At 42.4% G+C, this 23,547-nt stretch overlaps 1 protein-coding gene across 1 annotated transcript; it reads left to right on the top strand.

Moving 5' to 3' along the window:
• Nucleotides 1-3,675: 3,675 nt before the first annotated feature.
• Nucleotides 3,676-23,194, top strand: LOC139752577 (probable glutamate receptor). The gene is made up of 15 exons (XM_071668334.1): nucleotides 3,676-3,755; nucleotides 4,007-4,149; nucleotides 4,616-4,791; nucleotides 6,092-6,196; nucleotides 6,712-6,794; nucleotides 7,570-7,812; nucleotides 8,365-8,492; nucleotides 10,442-10,629; nucleotides 10,727-10,833; nucleotides 11,309-11,592; nucleotides 11,873-12,018; nucleotides 12,739-12,828; nucleotides 17,663-17,853; nucleotides 20,692-20,830; nucleotides 22,184-23,194. Exons 1-15 carry the CDS (start codon nucleotides 3,676-3,678, stop codon nucleotides 22,277-22,279), a joined length of 2,199 nt encoding a protein of 732 aa, XP_071524435.1. The 3' UTR covers nucleotides 22,280-23,194.
• Nucleotides 23,195-23,547: the final 353 nt, after the last annotated feature.

Raw genomic sequence — 23,547 nt, 5'->3', positions numbered from 1 at the left:
ACTTGTTAACTCTAATGGAGCTCCACCATTGCCGTGCTATTGATGGTAGCGCTGCCTTGAAGATGCAAGTCCCGTACAAATTGGTTCTAGAGTTATATTATTAACTGAAGGATTGTATTTATCTTCATACAAAGACCAGAGAAGTACACATATCCTCGGTACGGTAAATTAGCTATTTTCAAACTTCACATATCACGTCTTGCAATCAAATATATAAAAAGGGAAATTCAAAGATACTTCTTAAGATACATTACGCATAAACAGAACACAAAATCATTTCAAAGCACTTCAAACCTTTGTTCAGCCTCCGTGGCTTCGTTTATAACTATATGCAATGTATAATTCATACAGACGATACTATGGATATAACACATGTCAAACTAAATCATAAAATCTCTGTCAAGTGAATCTTTTTGCAACAACTTTAAGATTTTTTTTTTTTTTACTTCCTGTAATCCTGCTGCTTGTGTAGACAACAACTAAGATATCCGACTGATAGTTCATAGCAGCAAACTTTACGTATTTTTTCACAGCGACCTACGTGGCACGGGCAAATTATATCCCAATCAAGGCTACCTCTGTTGAAGAGAAAAAATGATGGGAAAAGTACAGAAATTAATCAAAGCCCCACAGGTGACTGAACTCTTGACTCTTAAAGGCAAAAAATGTTATATCGTAAGACAGAAAGAAGGAACGTATTCCACAGTTTAGTGTAGTCGAAGAGGGAAGGTATCATTACGGTCAATTTTCGAGTGATCGTTGTCCACACATTAACTGTGGGAAGGCTGTAAGTCATTTTCATTTGAGTTCCAGGTAAAAGTAATTTGCTGTGTTCAGAGCTTACTCTTGTAATCAGACGTGCATTCTTAGTATTCTTGAGATACTACAAGGACACGGACGGTATCGTATACAGTACAATTTCTGATAGGAAGTTGGAGACGTTCGGAATGAACATGTACGTAATTTTTTGTCTTTCACAGACGACTGGTTGAAAATAAGGACGCATCGTCTTCCAGTGTCCAGAGTGAGGATGAGGATTGGCCAGAGGACACTGCTACTGGTAACGACAGGTAAGACGCGCATGATATACATCCTATGGCGCATTGGAGAGTGAGTAGCGGAACCCTATCCATCACCCTTGTTGAGGCCAACAGATGTTTTTCATAGGTTAAGTGTTGTAGTCTCACTCAGTATCTTTTTCCTCAGCTAAGATATCTAGGTTTTTCATCTAGTCAGATCTTTGTATGTAGAATAGCAAAACATATATTATGACGCTAATGATTATCAAAGTTAAAGACACAAAGCTTGACATGCTCTGAGGGACTTCACAAATAGGTTTATCATAGCTTTTCATCTAGTGTACCGTATATCAAAGTATCTTATTTAACCAGAAAAGACGGTAATGGTTAATAATCCACAACATCGACTTTCATGTATGAGAATATTGGTTATTCAGACGAGTTCCCAGATAACATTGGTCGTCAGCTTGGGCTCGAAGCGGACCCTCGGGGAGATAGGCTATCGTCCCGTCGCCATACATAATGCATTCTATCATGGGACGGTGCCACCACCCGCTACATCAGTCCCCTTCATTTTAATGTTGTCGCTTGTCTCCCCTGCAACCCGCCATGGCGGTGGCCGGTATTAGTTTCTATTAAGTTCTTAACTACTTATAGCTGATAACTACCTGCGACAGATTTAATGGATGAAGACTAAGCTTATATTATATATTACCTGAAATGCACTCCATATGAATTATTGCTGATTCTAAAATGATAAAGAAGACTATTCTATCCAGAGAAAATTTAGAGTAATTATAACTACCTGTGCTTCAGCGAAATCAAGTTGGCCTAATTGTCCAACTTTACATTACCTGAATCGTGGGAATGACTATGCTAAGATTTTATAGGAAATGACAACACTGAGGACACTGACGTGAAAATATGTTGGCAACATTGAAGAGACGTGGGGCATAATGACAACACTGGAGGCAAATGTTGGATCCTTGACAAGAGTGACTTCAATGATGTGAGAATATGTTGGCAACTGTGAAGATATGCAACAAAGACACAAGGAACCTATTGACAGCGCATAGGAAATATGTTGAAAAATGTCAACAAAACTCAGAACACAAATGGGAACATGCTGACAATACCTTAAACACATGAGACCATGTTAACAACACTGAGGACACACGAGGACAATCTTCCTCCGTCAGCTTCCAAACATCACCAAATCTCACAGGATCAAATATGGCATTTAACTTCATCATTCAAAAGGTTAGGTTAGTATCCTGTGCTTCGTGTCCACAGTGTGTTGGGTTGGATGCCAGGAGGAGTGCTCAAGCCTGGCCCCCGCCCACTGCCGTCTACCACCAGCCGTTACGACCACACCCACCCACCCTTCCCTCAACACGACGCCCACCCACCACCCGTTCGATGTCACACGAGGGGCGGGAAACACTTCCTGGGCTTCCTTCGCCGCCAGAATCATGCGTGGTAACAAGTGAGTCTTGCTGAAATGTTTGACCTTAGTTTAACTAAGGTTTTAAGATTTTAAATAATCATATTTAATCCTAAGATCTTTTACTGGGTTGCGCTTCACGTGGGAGCAGGGCAAGGTGGTCTCCTCTGGTGCAAGAAAGTACTCGACGGGGAGAAAGACCTTTTTTTTTTTTCCCAAAAGAAGGAACAGAGAATTGGGCCGGGTGAGGGTATTCCCTCAAAGGCCCAGTCCTCTGTTCTTAACGCTACCTCGCTAATGCGGGAAATGGCGAATAGTTTGAAAGAAAAAAAGAAAATATATATATATATATATATATATATATATATATATATATATATATATATATATTCATACATATTCGCCATTTCCCGCGTCAGCGACGTAGCGTTAAGAACAGGGGACTGAGCCTTATGAGAGAAAATCCTCAATTGGCCCCCTTTTCTGTTCCCTCTGGGAAAAGTAAAAACTGGAGGGGAGGATTTCCAGCCCCCCGCTCCCTCCCCTTTTAGTCGCCTTCTACGACACGCAGGGAATACGTGGGAAGTATTCTTTCACCCCTACCCCCACGAATATATATTTCTTTTTTAATTATTATACTTTGTGGACTCCTGCGTTAGCAATAGACCGATGCTAGGATGAAGTGTTCAAGTGTTGCACGGGTTGGTGAAAGGGATGATGGCTCTCGAAATGGTTATCTTATCGTCCTGAGAGCAGAGATAAAAAAAAAAATACGAACAGCAGACACATACCTCACGCAACGTTACCAAAAAAAATGATAATACAGACTGGGTCGAGGGTAATGATGTTAGGAAGATGTACTTAGTGAAAATGATGGGGAAAAAAAAAGAGCTGTGTACGTACTCAGACGGTATGACCGTTTGACGCCTTACGAAAGCAAAGCTGCTGAAGGAGGTTTGACATATTACTTTTGAATAGTTCGAGCGAACGAGAGGTAGGCTGCAGAAGAGGTGGATACGCTCCGTAAATGATATTTCTAGGTCAATGCGTATTTCAGATGATGCCAGAGGTATTAGTTACTGTGGGTCGCGTGCAGTGGAAGGGCTGAGTGAGGATGGAAGCATTAGAGGTGAAGACGCAAATCTGATCAGGGAAGTGCCTTATACGAATCACTTGTTCGTGTAAGAAATGTTTTTCACTATATATAAAAACATGAAGTGTTTCAGTGCCCCATGCAGTGTGATACCGTTTGATCCACTCACTTGTTATGTGAGGCCTGAGCGTCGGGTCACGTAATGTACACATAGCACAAAAACGATCTTTACACTTTCAGAGTGACATACTATGACACAAGGACGAAAAAATATGAGAGCATACCGACCTCTTTACGTAAACAGGTGATCATTCTGAGACCTGTCGTTCACTGGCGTGAAGATCGTTTCTGTGCTCTGTGTGTGTGTGTATATATATATATATATATATATATATATATAAACCAGCTGTTCATCTATACCTTCCCATGGCCTGCTTTCCCCTGGAGCAGTGTGGCTCGGGTGCTGGAGGGGCGAGTGGGCGACAGGGTGGCCTCTGCAGAGAGCGGCGGGAGGTCCGTCAAGTTAGCCGAGTTCCTGGTGAAGGCGATCTCGCCCAGCTACCTATACCTCGTCATCGACCACGAGTGGCCAGGTGTGTTGCATGGCCGGTCATTCCCTTGTACAGCCCTTAAGGAAGGTCTGGGCAAAGTACTTGTCTGGCAAGTGGTTTGAACGTGGTACACGCTATCCTATAACAACGCGGCCTGTGCAACGCTCAGTGGTAAGGCAGGGATGTATGCACACTCGTCCAGAATATCCAGCCATCTCAATTTCCATTTTCTCCCTTTTTTTCATCTTACTCTCTCAACCTCGCTTTATGTTGCCAGTATCTTCCTATCTCTCCAGCTCAATGTTCCCTGGGAGGCAGTATGTCAACCCCTGCCACCACCTCCTGTTGCCTTAACGCACTGTGCCATATATCCTTGCTGTTATTTACCAGCTCTTCTCATTTCACAGTCTCTTAATCTGCTTCCCGGTGGGAGGGAACAAGGTGTCAAGAGCTTTACACAGATATATATGAAAAACCTCATCTCAAAGCCGCATCACCTCCTGGCCAGGGTCGACGGCGGCGGTGAGGGAGTCCTGGAGGGCGTGGGTGGGGACGGTGGTCATTCCCTGCCACTCCAAGCTCGACATTCTGGAGGCGGCCCTGCGCGCCACCAACCACCTCGGGACGACGCGCCACGCGATGCTCTTCTGTTCCTCGCAACGCACTCTCGAGATTTTCAAAATGGTAAGGATTCTACCTGTCGTTTCCCTCCGCAACTATTTCAGTCTGTAATTTCTGTATCCATGATAAATCTTTGAACATAATTGTACAAAAATGTCCATCACAATTGTTGTTACACAGCGTAGTTTGCAGTAATTTATATTTGCTGACAGCCTTGTAATATTACTCTATGCATCAACGAGGGCGGTGGTGATGAATTATTTCGTACAGTCCAGATTAACTCTGTGACCTCTAAGTTTTCGTCCATTTCCTCTCATCGGTAGCGTTGGTGCTATTGTCAAGAAATTTTCAATATCAACGTTGTTGAATACTTCACGTATTTTCAATTAAAGCATTCTATTTATTTGCCCCGAAAGCGGCTCTTGCTTAGGGAGAACAAGTTTAGTTCTTACAGCATCTCTTCGTATAATTTGTTCAACAACTTATTTGTAAGGAAATATAAAGAAAGCCAAGAGCGAAGTATACAGTGAGAGCACACAAGATCTTACAAATAAGTTGAACGTTTTGATGACATTGTTTAAGGTCTTTCGACTTGCTCCTTAAATCTGATGATGATAGCCCCAATTATCCTCACAGCCTTAAAACCCAAGTAGCAAACCAGCCTACCAACCATCCACAATGAATCAATAGTGCAATCAATGGACTTTCGTGGTATAACGGTTAGCGTTCTTGACCGTGACGCATCTACGTGCCCCGCCCAGGTTCGAATCCTGGTTATGGCAGTCGGTCCACAATCAACCCAACTGTTCATCCATCCTTAGGGGTTGGTTGATTTTCGAAATTGGTGTATGGTTCAGGCTAGGTCCTTGATTAGGTCCTCAGTTGTTCATGCCGTCTCAGCTAGAAAAAAAAGTGGGGGAGACAGTCCCGTGCCAGGATAAAGTCTGGAGAATCTTTAACAGTATAGAGATCCCAACTCAGGATAAGACCTAAGTAACAAAATACGTATAATTACACAGTATCAACTCTCACTCCAAAGACAGGCCGTCAGAAAACCCGAATCTGCGAGAGGCATAGACTGGACGAACTTAACCACACAAGGAAAACCAAAGGAACAACTTTTGTACTCAAGTATGTTTCTCATCAGGGTAGACATGAAAAATGAATAACCCTGTAACTGTTGGTATCCATTCGATCGAACAGCATTCAGCAGGTCGGTAAACCTTAGATGGTTTAAACTCATCTTCGTATCATTTGGTGTACATCTTTGTTCCTCAATAATTGAGATGACCTTGATCCATTTGATTACCTCATAACCTTGACCCATGACTTCTTAATCTCGTAACTTTCCTCACTCCTGCAGGTGCGGGAACGTTCGCTGGAGTCCTCAACGCTGCAGTGGGTGGTTGCGCTGGAGGGTGGTGACCTCATGCCAGCCTTGGGTCACGTCCTCAGGGAAGGCACACAGGTCAGGTCAGAGAGAGCTCTCGGGACTTCCCTACACACATACACAAAGTCAGAGCTACATACACACTGCACAGACCAGGTCTCTTTGACCTTACTCACGGGTCAGGGTGCTCTGACTTTTACACAAAGGTCATGGTGATGTGACCTCATCTAAGGCTGTGGTTTGCTACGGCCTCTACACTCGTGAGTCAGAGTGCCGTGACCTCTTATACATGGGACGAGGTACGGGGGAGGGGGGGGAGATAACTAATCAAGGGTGAATATCATCGTAATGGCTCATTACATTTTTTTTTTTAGTCCTTTATCGGTGTGTGTATAGATCTGTGCTCTACAGTTGGTCAAAGTAATACTCAGCGAACGTAACATGTACGCTGAATTTTACATATTGTCGTTTAACCTTTTATGTTAAGCCTGAAGATGTTCCCTGAATACCTCCGAAGAGAGGGATCACTGCTCCGTGTGGGCGGTGCTCACTGAGGTGGCGGGACGTGACTGACTTGTGTGGGAACCTTGCAGGTGACGCTGTTCGTCCGAGACTTGGCCGATGTTCGCCATCACGTCGTCTGGTCGTCGTACATCGACCCGAGCGACACTATCCAGTAAGTAGATCTAAATCACAGCTTGAAGTCTGTTGAAAGGCTTCTCCACACTGCTGTAATTCAGCGCCTGCAAGGAGACTCTGCAGCTTGGCCATCCTGTTGCATTGTGACGAAAGTCATGACAAATCTTGTAACCGGTTCGATGCCCCCTGAAGGCCTGTGTATGTCTCCTTAGTTGTGTAACATCTGGGCGTAAGGACAATCAAATAGAGCCGTTAGGCTAACTACAGGCTGAGGCTTCGATTCTTTGTCATATTGCTCCAAAACTACAGTCAGCTAGGCTCATTTTATCCTCAGCTTATTGTGTTCTCACCTTTCCTAAGTGGTGTTCTTGTCCTCTCGTGAGCAACCTGCAGCAGCCGCGAGCTAATGTGGAAGATGCTATTTGGATATGCGAGTCAGACATATCGGGTATTACCACTATCCTAAAATGACTACCGTCGTTTGAGAAGGCTATCGCATCTACCTCTTCCCTTTGCTTCAGCTGCCGTTTGAGAAGGTTACCACAGACTCATTAAAAGTTTTAGCGACGGTGAGGAGTTTCTTGGCGGTAGCTCTGCCTAGACACCTGATTATTCTTCATTTCCTTCGCCTGAGAGAGAGAGGAATAGTCTCGTGCCAGTGACAATGTGTAGCGCCACGGCGCAACTCAATAAAACTTTCTTACTGATCTCAGCAAACTTAGAACGTGATGTGAAGAGCAGTGTGAGTATTATAACATCGTATGAGTGTGTGTTATACAATGAATGTTCCAGTTCGTTCCCATTCACGGTAGGTTTGAGCGTCGTGGGGCATGGAGGGCTGAAGATGAGGATCAGGATGACGTGTCCCTGGACGGCTGGCTGTTCCCGGACCTGAATCGCTTCTACCAGGACTTTAGGGGACGCCAGCTGGTAGCAGCCGTGCTCAACAACTGGCCCTTCTTCGGTCTGCGGTACCTGCCCGATGGCGGAGCCGTCGCCGACTCTGGCCTGGACGTCAGCGTCCTGGACGCCCTCAGCAGCTCCCTCAACTTCACGTAAGGATGGGAGTCTCCCGTGAAACACCTGTCTGCTCCTGTCACCCCACCGTCTACTACAGTCACCGTCTAATGCGGTCATTACGCCATTTACTTGTCACCATACCGTCTACAACAGAGCAACATGACTTCGCCTAACTCCCTCTCACTGACAATAGAAAAAAATTATACCTCCACATACTTCCTTCTGCATGTTCTACTCTCCTTCGAGACTCAAATAAATTCAGCATTAAAAGATTCCCTCATTCTTTATATAACGTGTACAAAATATTCCATAACCTAAACCAAACCTATACTCTGTTGCTTTCAAGATGTACTTCTCTTGTCTCATCAGCCTCTTCTAGATATGCGATGGTTTTCCATTCTCTCTTCCTCATGGTTAGCTCCTAAATCATTATATAGAAAGAGGTATAACAACTCCACGAGACGAGACGATTCAGGTCTAACTGAACATCTGATTATTCATTCATTCAATCATATGATGTATGACGAAATCTGGTTAAATATGGATCATCTCGACACGGGAGTTGTATGATGACTCTTCTCTCCAAGGTACACAGTTAAGGAGCCGTCTGATGGGCAGTGGGGTGGCCCTCAACCGGATGGGGCCATCACGGGTATCATAGGTATGGTGGCCAGTCACCAGGCCCACCTGGCTATCAACGAGATCACCATCACGGGTGAGTCACAACACACGCATCGCCCCTGCTCCGGGGTCACCCATCATCATTGTAGGTCAAGAGCGTCACTATCGTCTTCAGGTCTTCAGGTTCCTACCATGGGGGTCACCACTCACAGACACCATCACTGGTAAATCACCTTTCGTGGAAGAGGCATGGTTTGCCATGCCTTGATACTGTCACAAAATCACTATCACGTGTCGCCTTTACAAGTTAGAATCATGGGTTACCATCACATGTCACTACCAAGTCAGAATCATGGGTCACCATCAGACATCACTATCAAGGCTTACTATGTATCACCATTGCAGATTCAGAATCATGTGTCTCCATAACGCATCTCCGTCACAGGTTACTATCGTGTCACCATTAAAGGCTACTCCACAAGTCACCCTCACATATAACTATGATACCATCACAAGTCAAGGAAACAAGCATCATCATCAACAACATCGAGAGTATAAATACCTGGTATCATCACATTCCTGACTGCTCCCACATCTAGCCTCCTCCCTTACTGTTCCCACATCTGGCTTTCTCCCTAAGTGCTTCCAAATTTGGCATCCTTCCTAACTGCTCTCATATCTGGCCTACCTCCTAACTGATCTCACCTTTGGTCTTTTGCCTAACTGCTCTCAATTCTGGCCTACTTCCTACCTGATCTCACATCTGATCTCTTGCCTAACTGCTCTCAATTCTGGCCTACCTCCTACCTGATCTCACATCTGGTCTTCCTAACTGCTCTCAATTCTGGCCTACCTCCTAAATGATCTCATATCTGGCCTCCTTCCTAACTGCTCTCACAACTGGCTTCCTTCCTAAAGCTCCCACATCTAGCCTCCTTCCAAGCTGCTATCACAGCTGGCCTCCCGCCTAACTACTGACACATCTGGCATTTTTTTTTTTTTTTGATGTTGGAGGCTCCAGTCATGAACAGTCCACATCAAGGTCAGGCCCTATTTGAAATATAGAGGTTAATGAATGGGAAAAAGAAGAGACAAGGAAAAACACTTACGAATTTGGAGGAAGTGAAAAACCTGTCACTTAAAATATACCAGGTCACAGTCATTGGGAAAGACATTGGAGTGTAAAGAATTCCAAAGCTTTGAGGTGCAGGGAACTGCCTGAGCTCTCCCTCTCATTGGCAGTAGAGTCAGGTGGAAACACAGGGATTCTTAGCACAACATAATGCCAGGGACTAGGGGCCATAGATTTGTTGGACTTTATCATGATTATATTGAACAACAACTGTAAAGACAGGAGATGCCAAGAGAACTTATGAGAAGAAAATAAAAGAGGTTTACGTAGGTGTATGGTGCTTGTAAGGAGATGTTAGATAAGACCAATAGTCCCATTTTGACAAGACAAAGTATGATCAGCAATTCTAACAAAAGAAAATATAAGATGGTTCCAAGCACCACCTCAGTCAGGTTGGTAGTACCTTCCTGGGCAGCTGTTGTCAACAGCCTACTTCAACATCAGCCTCAACAGTCTGCTCCCACATTTGGCATCCTCCTAAATGCTTCCACACATGGCCTTATACACAACTGTTCCCACATTTGGCCTCCTTTCTAACTGTTCCCCCCTCTGGCCTCCTTCCTAGTTGCTCCCACATCTGTCCTACTTCCAAACTAATCCTACATATGGCGTCCTTCCTGATCACACATCTGGCCTCCTTCCAAACCGTACCCTCATTTGTCATCCTTCCTAACTGTTTCCACATCTGCCCTCCCTCCAACAACTCACATCTGGTCCCCTCTGTGACTGCTTCCACATCTGTCCTCCTCCCTGACTAATCCTACATTTGGACCTCTCCCTAACTATAAGCAAACCTGGCCTCTCTCTTTACTCTCCTAACCCCTAGTCTCTGCCATTCACCCAACATCTGGCCTCCCCTCTCAATACTACTCCTCCCTCACCACACCCTGATGCATGTCTCCTTCAAACAGCATCCCGGGAGAGGGTGGTAGACTTCACTCTGCCATACTTCTTAGAGTCGACCATCTTGGTGTCAAGAGCGCCTGCACCAAAAAGTAGAGCTTTCGCCATCTTCTATCCCTTCAGCCCATTGGTAGGTGTTCTCCAGGCTGGCTTGCCAGTCCCCTCCTACACCAACAGGGTCAAGCTCCAGGTGTTTGTTTGATCATGAAAGAGCCTAATGGATGTTTAAATGTAAAAATGAAAGATGGAACGATTATTTTGATGCTTATTACATTTCCTTGTGTTTCATACAGCAAGAATTGGCTGTAAACAGAACTGGTCACTTGCAAATCAAAATGTTAAATGCAATTAAACTTCAACTCCAAGGAATGTCTCAAATCCAAATTCACCTGAATTTCAGGCTCTGTTTGAGTGGAGTTATTCTATTAGGAGGAAAAATATATCAACTGCATCAAGATATACATAATATGCTAATATGTGAAAGTTTGTTTAACACTCCACTGAGCACAATGGTTATAATGCTTTAGAACTTTCCTGATAAGTTCTTACCTATTATTCAGACTTAATGGGAACTTTAAAATTAGCCCTGTATTTCTGGTATCACTGCAATTTAGAGGTTGCTAATAAATCTAATTTAAGGTTGTCAACCCGTACTACACAGCACTTGAAATATCTAATGACCAACCCATCTTTCTTGCTCTTTACACCAGCTCATGACAGTTTTAAACAATTCTTTTATCTATGGATGTATGAATTCTTTCCTTAACTCTTATATCTTTATCTTATCTTGTAAATAACTGCTGGGGTCTCATTTGAGTTCATCCATAGACAATTATATACCCCTCCATAATACATGGGAAACTGTGATTTGTGAGGTCTCCCTTTGGCTCCTGGCAGATTTGGGGTCTACTGGCGGCCAGTACTGGACTTATGGGTCCCATCGTGTGGGTTGTGGCAGCTGTCTTACGCTCCATCTCAGAACATAGGGACAAACTAGACCTCTACAGCCTGAAGACAAAAGTAGCACATATATCACTTCAGGAGTCTGCCTTCAACATGTATGGTAGTTTGCTGCGGCAAGAGAATATGATCCAGGTCAACAGATGGTCTCTGAGGATATTATTTTTTCTTTGGTATATCTTCTGCAACATTATATATGGTGAGGCAATGCTGATTCCCATTCTTAGATGATGCAAAAATGCATGTAAATATTTGGCTTTCTCTGTAAATCATTCTGCTTCCTTGCTATTCGTTCATTGTTCTTGAGTCCGTTACAGCAATAACAACACTGTCATTGTGACCAAAGTTACTGTTACTAATGTTAGAAATTTGCACCACATCCTCTCTTCACCTGATTACTTCCATCTGATTTTAGTTAGTGTCTCAGTCCCAGTCAGCCTCCAGGCTGGACATAAGCACCAAATACTTCTCGCCCTCAGCCATCTACTCAGGGACGCTGACAGCCTACCTGGCTATCCCATCCTTTGAGCAGCCCATCGACTCCCTTAATGACCTGCTGGAGGCCACACAAGATGGCTATGTTCCTCTCTTCCTTGTTGGCAGCAGCAACGAGTTCCTCTTTAAGGTAAGGATGAGTAGGGGCTGACAGTGTGAGCTCAGGAAGAGACAGGGGTTAATACAAGGCTCAAGGACAAAAAGGGTTTAAATAAGATTTCAGGGACAGAGGAAAAACAGTGTTCAGGGACAAACAAGTTTCAAGGCACAAAATTTGAAAGCATACAGGGAAGGGTAAGCAATAAGGGTCAAGGGATACAAAGGACGAGAAGCTGTTGGTCAAGATAGATGCCCAACCCAGCACAACCTAACCCTTCAGACTATTTCAAACTGCAGTATTAGGGGTGTCAAAGCCTCCATCATTTGACAACACAATACACTCTTAGTTGATGAATGTGTGTAATGTTTGCAAGAAACCACTATACACCAAACTGGGTGCTTGCATTGGAAATTAAGCTAACTTTATGAACCATCTGGAAAGTTCAGGGGGTAAAAATTTTCAAAAGAGACTGAGGGAGTAGCCTAGAAGTACTAAAATGAGTGGAGAATGCCTGGGAAGTGCTCTAAATCTAAAAGTACCTAACTTAATGGAAAGATGTTTATTTTCACAATGCAAATGGATACTTTACTTAAGCTTACCTCTAAGCACAAGTCATTGTATCAATCAGTCAGATAATTCTGTGCCATATTTCAATCTAACTGATGTAGATAATTAATTTCTAAAGAGAAACATATAGTTCTGTGGAATCTCTTTGATCTATGAAGTGAAATAAATAGTTTCCTCCTATAGGCGGCTAGTTCGGGCATCTTCCACCAGGTGTGGAAGGCTCATGACCCCAGCTCCAGCTTTAGCTACACCATCGACGATGCTATGGATATGGTAAGAAAACATCCAGTGATAACATCAACTGCCTTGGTTGTAACATAACACAAGGATTTGCAGCAAGATAACACTGATAACCTGGGAAGTGGTAATCAAACACAATTATGTGTCACATGACCAGTAGATGTACCTAATATAACAAGTAACCTGAAAAGTGGCAATTCAGTGCAAGTGCACATTGTAAGATACTACTGGTAACCTGGAAAGCAGACAGTATGGGTTGTATGATAATATCACAAATCACCATATTCACTATCAAGGAAGACAACACAAAATACATCTTATTTTTTCTGTCAGCTGAGACGGCATGGGCAATGGAAGCCTAATCAAGGCCAGCTCATTTACACTGTCAATGGATTAAACCAGGGCATGTGAAGTGTCTGGGGTAAATCATGGAAATGTCTATGGAGCCTGGATGTGGATAGGGAGCTGTGGTTTTGGTGCATTACACATGAAAGACAGAGACTGAGTGTGAATGAATGTGGCCTTTTTTGTCTATTTTCCTGGTGCTAACTGGCTGAAGCAAGGGGTAGCTATGCTGTTTCCTGTGGGATGGGGTAGTGACAGGAATGGATGAAGGCAAGCAAGTATGAATATGTATATGTGTATATACGTATATGTTTGTGTATGTGTATGTATGTATATGTTGACATGTATGAGGATATGTATGGATATGTGCATGTAAGGGCGTTTATGTACATATATGTACATATGAGTGGATGGGACATTCTTTGTCTGTTTCCTGGCGCTACCTTGCTTATGTGGGAAACGGCGCTCAAGTATAAAATAATATATAACACACACACCCAAATATATATATATATATATATATATATATATATATATATATATATATATATATTCAACCACGCTCTTTTTATTTCCACACATCTCTCTTACCCCTACGTTACTTACTCGATCAAACCACCTCACACCACACATTGTCCTCAAACATCTCATTTCCAGCACATCCATCCTCCTGCGCACAACTCTATCCATAGCCCACGCCTCGCAACCATACAACATTGTTGGAACTACTATTCCCTCAAACATACCCATTTTTGCTTTCCGGGATAATGTTCTCGACTTCCACACATTTTTCAAGGCTCCCAAAATTTTCGCCCCCTCCCCCACCCTATGATCCACTTCCGCTTCCATGGTTCCATCCGCTGACAGATCCACTCCCAGATATCTAAAACACTTCACTTCCTCCAGTTTTTCACCATTCAAACTCACCTCCCAATTGAATTGACCCTCAACCCTACTGTACCTAATAACCTTGCTCTTATTCACATTTACTCTTAACTCTCTTCTTCCACACACTTTACCAAACTCCGTCACCAGCTTCTGCAGTTTCTCACATGAATCCGCCACCAGCGCTGTATCATCAGCGAACAACAACTGACTCACTTCCCAAGCTCTCTCATCCCCAACAGACTTCATACTTGCCCCTCTTTCCAAAACTCTTGCATTTACCTCCCTAACAACCCCATCCATAAACAAATTAAACAACCATGGAGACATCACACACCCCTGCCGCAAACCTACATTCACTGAGAACCAATCACTTTCCTCTCTTCCTACACGTACACATGCCTTACATCCTCGATAAAAACTTTTCACTGCTTCTAACAACTTGCCTCCCACACCATATATTCTTAATACCTTCCACAGAGCATCTCTATCAACTCTATCATATGCCTTCTCCAGATCCATAAATGCTACATACAAATCCATTTGCTTTTCTAAGTATTTCTCACATACATTCTTCAAAGCAAACACCTGATCCACACATCCTCTACCACTTCTGAAACCACACTGCTCTTCCCCAATCTGGTGCTCTGTACATGCCTTCACCCTCTCAATCAATACCCTCCCATATAATTTACCAGGAATACTCAACAAACTTATACCTCTATATATATATATATATATCCATGGGGATAGGGGAGAAAGAATACTTCCCACATATTCCCTGCGTGTCGTAGAAGGCGACTAAAAGGGGAGGGAGCGGGTAGCTGGAAATCCTCCCCCCCCCCCCCCCCCTCTCTCTCTCTCTCTCTCTCTCTCTCTCTCTCTCTCTCTCTCTCTCTCTCTCTCTCTCTCTCTCTTTTTTCTAATTTTCCAAAAGAAGGAACAGAGAAGGGGGCCAGGTGAGGATATTCCCTCAAAGGCCCATCCTCTGTTCTTAACGCTACCTTGCTAATATACTCATTTTATCACGATGAACCAAACCCATGAGGTGGATGGATATACAGCTGGGTAGACTACAAAGTGATAGCCGCAACCAGGTTTGACATACGTGCTTAACCCTGGGTGGCCCATGAATGCATCATGTTCAGAAATGCTAACCACTACACCACATACTCTCAAATCCCATAAACACCTTAATCCACTTCACCCTTGACATATGCATCTTTGACTACAACACAATTGACATAGCTGACCTTTCTGACCCAACCCATTCAAGTACCATTTATGACACAATTAACATTTGTCTAGATCAATTTGGGTTGGGTTGAAGGTCAAGGTTAAGGATAGTGAATTGCTGGACAAAATCAAAAACAAAAAATAAAAAAAATAAAGAGAAACTGAACAAAAATCTTCTATTATAGGAGAGGAAACTTTTTAACACCCAAGGTCAGTGAGAGCTGCAAGATGACACCAGCTAGTCACAACAATAACATCAGCAGTTAATCATAAGAAAGGTATTTTCAATACTGCACTGGTAGACTGTCATGATGGTAAGCTAACACCAGAAGCCCAGTACTGTTTTAAGACCATTAAAGTAACTGACATCATTACAGTGATTAGAGAACACTAGTGGCTGATGAGAATGGTAAGACAACAGAAGAAAGCAACAATATTCATGCCAGAAGCTAATAAGGGTTGTAAGATAACATCTGTAGCTGAGTGGCAAGATAGCACCTGAGTGTAAAAGAAAGTATCAGGATTAGACATATATACAGTGAAAATGGTATGATTACATCAACAGCTAATAAGTTTCTGGATAACACCAGTAACCTGTGAGAGTAGTATGATAACACCAGTATCAAGGTTGGAGAGTGGCAAGTTATAAGTGGCAACTAGTTCTATTGTACATATCAGTGACTAGTGAAAGTAACAAGTCTACACCAACAGCCAGTGGGAGTAGCATGATAGTACCAGATAGTAATATTGTTAAGATAAAACAAGTAGCCAGAGGGAGTTATATTGCTAAGATAACACCAGTAGCCGGAGGGAGTGACAAGATAATACCTCTAACTTGTGCTATGGGTAATGTAAGGCCACTGACGAATGAGATTACCAAGATAATACCCATTAACAATGAGACTGGGAAAATAATATCAGTAGCTTGTGAGAGTTACCCTTTGAAACAACTCACATAGTATGACTAACATTTCTGCCCTCTTGAAACACATTTACTGAAATTTTTGTCATAGATTGTAAGCTACGGCTGTACACACAAAACAGTTCTTGTAACTATTTTTTCAATTAATTTTTGTGCTGTAGCACTACTTTCTTCTTGACAGTTTATAACAATTGTCCTACTATACTTTTCTTATAACACTTTCAACCATGATGCTCCCTTGTGACAATTTTCTTGCAATACTTTTCTTGGGACTGGGACAGAGTTGCTAGCACTTAATTGTGGCACTCATTATAACATTATTTCTGTGACACTTGCCATGCGACACATTTCTGACACCTGTCAGTTAGTTAGTTCTTTGTATATCTGTCTTTACCTCAATTCATTCCATATGATTGAATGTGGTCATGCCTATAACACATTCCTGACACTCTTTTCATGTAATGAAGTACTGTTGTGCTGTCAGTTCATCAGTCCTCTGTATATCTGTCTTCAACTCAATATATTTCATATGGTTAAATGTGGGCATGCCAGCCAGGTGGTTAAATGTGGTGGATGGTCCTCCTCTGTGGCTTGCCAAGCATTCCCCATATTACTTAAAGGTTCCGAATGCTGATGAATATATTTTTTGAAGTTCTGAAAGACAAGTTCTGAGTACCCTTCTGAAAGACACTTTCTGGAACATAGGGTTCATGTTCCCCACTGTAAGACAGGTGTTGGAGAGTAAGCTCCACTTCTTCTGTAAGGCATGTTTTGGAAGATGAAGCTACACTTTTTCTTCTGAGAGATATGTTCTGGTAGGTAAGCTCCATGTCCCATTTGGAGGACAGGTTCTGGAAGGTAAGCTCTCTATCTCTTTCTGTAAGACATGTTCTGGAAAGTAAACTCCATGTTCCCTTTTGTGAGACAAGTCTCGGAAAGTAAGCTCTGTGTCTCCTTCTGTAAAACATGTTTTGGAAAGTATACTTTGCAACCCCCTGTATAAGGTGGGCAAGTAAGCTCCATGTTTGCTTCTGTAAGATATTTTTTGGAAGGTAAACTCCATGTTTCCTCCTGTAACACTGGTTCTGGAAGGTATTATGTTCCCTTCTGTAATACAGGTTCTGAAAGGTAAGTACTGCATCCCCTTCTGTAAGACAGGGTCTGAAAGAAGGTAAGTACTATGTCCCCTTCTGTAATACAGGTTCTGTAAGGTAAGAATCCAGTCCTCTTTAGCATGACAGGTTCTGGAAGTTAAGCTCCTTATCACCTTCTGTATGACATGTTCTGGAAGGTAAACTGCATGTCTCCTTGTGCAAGAGTAAGTAGTGTCCCCTTATATAAGACAGGCCCTGAAAGTAAACTCTGAGTCCCCTTGTGTAAGACAGGTTCTGAAAATTAATTTCAAACTTCATGTCCCCTTCGTTAAGGCAGGTTTTGAATCACGATAATGTCTGTTCTCTCCAAGTTGGGCCCTGAAAGATAAACTATGCTCCCCTATGGCAGGTCCTCGAGGGTAAGCGGGTATTTGTGAATGCGAGGCTAGGCTCGCTTATCCGTGCCACCATCCGAGGTCGACATAAGTTCTATCTGGCACGGCAGACCATGTATCCTCAAGGTTATGCAATTGTTTGCCGCTCTGGTGCACCCTACAAGAGGAACTTTGAAAAGATGTAAGTTCCTGGGCTTTCCACTAGTGACCTGTTCATGTCTATTGTACCAATCTTTAATACCCATTTCATCCAAAAATAAGATCATATTTCATTTTAGGTCTTCAAGGTTATACTTTTAATTCCTACTAAACAGTTTTTATTGGGTCCTGAGCATGCAAGGCTTCTGATTACTTTGCAAGGACTTCAGGTGACTTGTAAGAATTTTAGATGTTTGCATTGGGGATGCAACACAAAGACTATTGCTACACAAAAAATGCTCAAATGCTGACTACATATAATAGAAAGGGTAGTGAGTGGTGGGCTGAAGAAGTAAGATTATTAGTGAAAGAGAAGAGAGAAGCATTTGGACGATTTTTGCAGGGAAATAATGCAATGAGTGGGAGATGTATAAAAAAAAGAGGCAGGTCAAGAGAAAGGTGCAAGAGGTGAAAAAGAGGGCAAATGAGAGTTGGGGTGAGAATGTATCATTAAATTTTAGGGAGAATAAAAAGATGTTTTGGAAGGAGGTAAATAAAGTGCGTAAGACAAGGGAACAAATGGGAACTTCAATGAAGGGGGCAAATGGGGAGGTGATAAAAAGTAGTGGTGATGTGAGAAGGAGATGGAGAGTATTTTGAAGGTTTGTTGAATGTGTTTGATGACAGAGTGGCAGATATAGGGTGTTTTGGTCGAGGTGGTGTGCAAAGTGAGAGGGTTGGGGAAAATGATTTGGTAAACAGAGAAGAGGTAGTAAAGGCTTTGCAGAAGATGAAAGCCGGCAAGGCAGCAGGTTTGGATGGGATTGCAGTGGAATTTATTAAAAAAGGGGGTGACTGTATTGTTGACTGGTTGGTGAGGTTATTTAATGTATGTATGATTCATTGTGAGGTGCCTGAGGATTGGCGGAATGCTTGCATAGTGCCATTGTACAAAGGCAAAGGGGACAAAGGTGAGCGCTCAAATTACAGAGGTATAAGTTTGTTGAGTATTCCTGGGAAATTATATGGGAGGGTATTGATTGAGAGGGTGAAGGCATGTACAGAGCATCAGATTGGGGAAGAGCAGTGTGGTTTCAGAAGTGGTAAAGGATGTGTGGATCAGGCGTTTGCTTCGAAGAATGTATGTGAGAAATACTTAGAAAAGCAAATGGATTTGTGTGTAGCATTTATGGATCTGGAGAAGGCATATGATGGAGTTGATAGAGATGCTCTGTGGAAGGTATTAAGAATGTGTGGGAGGCAAGTTGTTAGAAGCAGTGAAAAGTTTTTATCGAGGATGTAAGGCATGTGTACGTGTAGGAAGAGAGGAAAGAGACTGGTTCTCAGTGAATGTAGGTTTGCGGCAGGGGTGTGTGATGTCTCCATGGTTGTTTAATTTGTTTATGGACGGGGTTGTTAGGGAGGTGAATGCAAGAGTTTTGGAAAGACAGGCAAGTATGCAGTCTGTTGTGGATGAGAGAGCTTGGGAAGTGAGTCAGTTGTTGTTCGCTGATGATACAGTGCTGGTGGCTGATTCATATGAGAAACTGCAGAAGCTGGTGACTGAGTTTGGTAAAGTGTGTGAAAGAAGAAAGTTGAGAGTAAATGTGAATAAGAGCAAGGTTATTAGGTACAGTAGGGTCATTTGGAAGGTAAGTTTGAATGGAGAAAAACTGGAGGAAGTGAAGTGTTTTAGATATCTGGGAGTGGATCTGGCAGCGGATGGAACCATGGAAGCGGAAGTGGATCATAGGGTGGGGGAGGGGGCAAAAATCCTGGGAGCCTTGAAGAATGTGTGGAAGTCGAGAACATTATCTCGGAAAGCAAAAATGGGTAGGTTTGAAGGAATAGTGGTTCCAACAGTGTTGTAGGTTGCGAGGTGTGGGCTATGGATAGAGTTGTGCGCAGGAGGATGGATGTGCTGGAAATGAGATGTTTGAAGACAATGTGTGGTGTGAGGTGGTTTGATCGAGTAAGTAACGTAAGGGTGAGAGAGATGTGTGGAAATAAAAAGAGTGTGGTTGAGAGAGCAGAAGAGGGTGTTTTGAAATGGTTTGGACACATGGAGAGAATGAGTGAGGAAAGATTGACCAAGAGGATATATGTGTCGGAGGTGGAGGGAACGAGGAGAAGTGGGAGACCAAATTGGAGGTGGAAAGATGGAGTGAAAAAGATTTTGTGTGATCGGGGCCTGAACATGCAGGAGGGTGAAAGGAGGGCAAGGAATAGAGTGAATTGGATCGATGTGGTATACCGGGGTTGACGTGCTGTCAGTGGATTGAATCAGGGCATGTGAAGCGTCTGGGGTAAACCATGGAAAGCTGTGTAGGTATGTATATTTGCGTGTGTGGACGTATGTATGTACATATGTATATACATATTATATACCTATCTCTCTCTTGAATTGATCCTTTGTTAAATGATTACTACACTAGCTGTATCTCAACTTTTAATTCCATTTACATCATCAGTTCCTTCTCAGATATTTGTCCTAATTGACTGAAGGCTCCCTTTGTTTTAGCTTCATCTCCTGTTCCTCCTTTAACTTCAGTTTCCTTATGATACTTGCAACTCTCGATCACTGGTTCATGTCCTTCCTACATGTCCATTTCTAATACCCTACGGCAAATAATTTCCTCCCTACATCTTCACATACATTCCTCGCATTATCTTATGTTGTCCTACTCAAGATGAATCATATACTACCAGTGGCTGAACGTCTAGACCCTTATTGTGTAGTTTCCTTAAGCTAGACAAAGCATGTCCTTCTAGTGTCTTCATTTCCACTTCCTCATTGTCTTAGGTTACTCCAGGCCAGATGGATCACATTCTTTTGTGTTTTCACCATCAATGCTCAACTCTCTTATGATCCTTTTGCCAGGTTGATCAGGATGACCGAGTTGGGCCTGGTGGACAAGTGGACCCAAGACCAGGTTACCAAGGTACCTAGGGCCAGTGGTTCTGAGGGTCACAAGACCAGACTCAGGGCACCAGAAGCCATCACCCTTCACCACCTGCAGGTATGCCATCCTCTCTCTTCTTATGAGAACCTCCAGGTGGTTTCAGTTAGGTAACCCTCAGGTAACTCTTGCTTAGGTGTCTTCCTTAAGTAATTACCTCATGTAAACTCAAGAAATTATCTCTTAAGTAACCCTCCCTTTAGTAATTTTCTGTGAAGTAATCATTTCACAGGAAGCTCTTCCTTGAAGACATCTCTCGAGCAGCCCTTCAGTAATTATCTCGTATATGTCTCATGTAATTATCTCTTAGGCAACTCTCCCAAGTAGTCATTTACAAGGCAAAATCTCGCTGTAGGTTTTAAGTGATTATGTTTTAGGTGATTCAACCTCAGAAATTACTTCTAAGGAAAGTATGCCTCAAATAACTGTCTTTTGGGTAACTCTTCCCGGACCAATACTCTCAGATAACTATCCCCTGAACAATTCTTTCTTTAATAACTTCTTACTAATTCATCCCCAGGTAACTCACAATTATCTAACTCTTGAAAGTCTTCTGTAATTAAATCCCTGAATACTTTCCATTAGCTTTTGGTTAACTCTTCAAAAGTCTTCCTTTGGTGACTATTACTTAGATAACTTCCCACTATGTAAGTGCTAAGTAACAGCCCTTTAAGCAACCCTCAAATAATTGTAAATCAGGTAATTCTTATGTAGCTTTCTCTTATGTGAATGGATAAGCTTTACTTTTGCACTAATCACTTGGATATCTCACTCTTGAGGAACGTTCATACAGGAAAATGACCCTTAGAATAATTTTCATATGGGCAGTTCTCAGAACACTGCACAGTCAGTTTGTTTAAGGTATATAGTCTCCAGTTAATCTCCCTCAAGTAACTGTTCTTTGCCAATCTCAGATAACTCATTTTACAGCTATTCATTTTGGTGATGCTTGGGCAGCTCTTCCTCATGTAATGCTTCTTTAAGTATCTCTTCCATTAGCAGCTTTGTCCTTGGTATTATTCCTCTATGCAAACGTATTTTTTAAGCATCAGACAACCCTTACCTTCAGATATCTCTAGTGGCCTCTCTTTCAGGTATATCTCACTTCGATACCTCACCCTGATGAAACTCATTTATGCAACTGTCTCCCATATACACATAAATACTCTTCAACAAGTTTCCCTCCACCATATTTTAGGATCAAAGTAGCTATACACAAAATACCCCTGAAAAAGTTTCCCTCTAGCATGTTTTAGGATGAAAGCAGCAAACCTTCACATATAAACACATCACGTCGTTGGCTCATCATCAGCTGTTGACCAATTACTTTCCCCGGTTCCACCACAAACACTACAGTATAGTCATTAATAAAATCCATTATCATACATTGTCCTTACTTCCCCTACAACACAGGGAGCATTTTACATCATGAGTCTAGGGTTCCTGCTAGCAACCATGGTTCTTCTTGGTGAAATCTGTGGTTACAACTGCCTCACTTGTGAGCCCTAGGTAAGTGGGAGGGTAAGATATCTTCCCTTTGTTTTCTTTTATATCTTGTGTTTACAATGTTTGCTACTAGAATACTTTGCTCTCATTCTTTATGAAACTGATACACAACGTGTGTTTAACTATTATACAACATCATATAATAATACGGTATGATGGAGTGAAGCAGAAAAAACACTTGCCTTAGAATCAAACTATGGGCCTCCTGTCAAATGAAATGCCTATCAAGGTTAAGGGGGACAAAACTCTAACAGTGGAGGCTTGACTGATTGATGCTTAACCCTTGGTAGCACACAACACAATCCATCTCCCTTTTTTTCAGAGAACACAGTCAAAATCCCTGCTTGTCATAAAAAAAACGGCATTCCTTGCTTGTCACTAAAGAGAGTCCGTCAAAATCCCTGCTTGTCATAAAAAAACTGCATTTCTTGCTTGTCACAAAAGAGAGTCCATTTCCTGCTTGTCAGAGCAGAGTCCATTTTCCTGGGACAACACCTTAGTCCTGCCTCTGTGTATTCTCCATGTAAAGGATCTTTACACTGAAAACCTTCATCAGAAAGAAAAGCATCCAAGTAAATCAGGCCTAAGTGGACAGTAGAAGAGAAGAAAGTAGAAACATGGCCTACACAAGCACCTAACAAAATACTAAACCCTGAGTACATGTCTCATATTGTGCATGTGTTGTGATAAGTGTTTCTAAAAAATTCAAAATATCATAAATATCATAAAAGTCAGACAGAGATACTTATCCATATCAGGATGGAAGAAGCAGGCCTGACAGAAGCTGGAAGCTACAGCTGCCATGGTGACTGAGATATGACTGAGATATAATATTGTACCTTTCTGCTGACGGCCTGGAGACGACATCATTGCCGAGTGTGGGTTGTTGATTGGTTAAAGGGTCATGCATAAAATGCCTGGAAAGTAGTTAATGAAGAGTAAGAGGCAATGTCATCAACTGTGAGATGAGGGGTTAAAAGGTTCTAATCCAAGAGTTCCAAAATATTTCTCTCATGGCTTGTGTGACACACTAACCCTGAAGAGAAATACCATCACCTCTTGGGAAAAATTTTACTTTTTCTACAAAAATTTTCATTCTCCTTTTTTTCAAAACTTATTATTCTCATGTCTAATCAGTGAATTATAGCAACTAATCAGACTCTTAATTTTATGTCTCTCATGATTATCATTTACTTTAAAAACAATTCTGTGTTCCTGTAAGACTTTCACTTGAATGGTTTTAATACAGGAAGAGAGAGTTGCAAATCTTA

Source organism: Panulirus ornatus, chromosome 13, assembly GCF_036320965.1.
Source record: "Panulirus ornatus isolate Po-2019 chromosome 13, ASM3632096v1, whole genome shotgun sequence".
Lineage (NCBI taxonomy): Eukaryota > Metazoa > Arthropoda > Malacostraca > Decapoda > Palinuridae > Panulirus > Panulirus ornatus.
The sequence above is the reverse complement of the archived record's forward strand: the minus strand, read 5'-3'. Positions and strand labels throughout refer to the sequence as shown.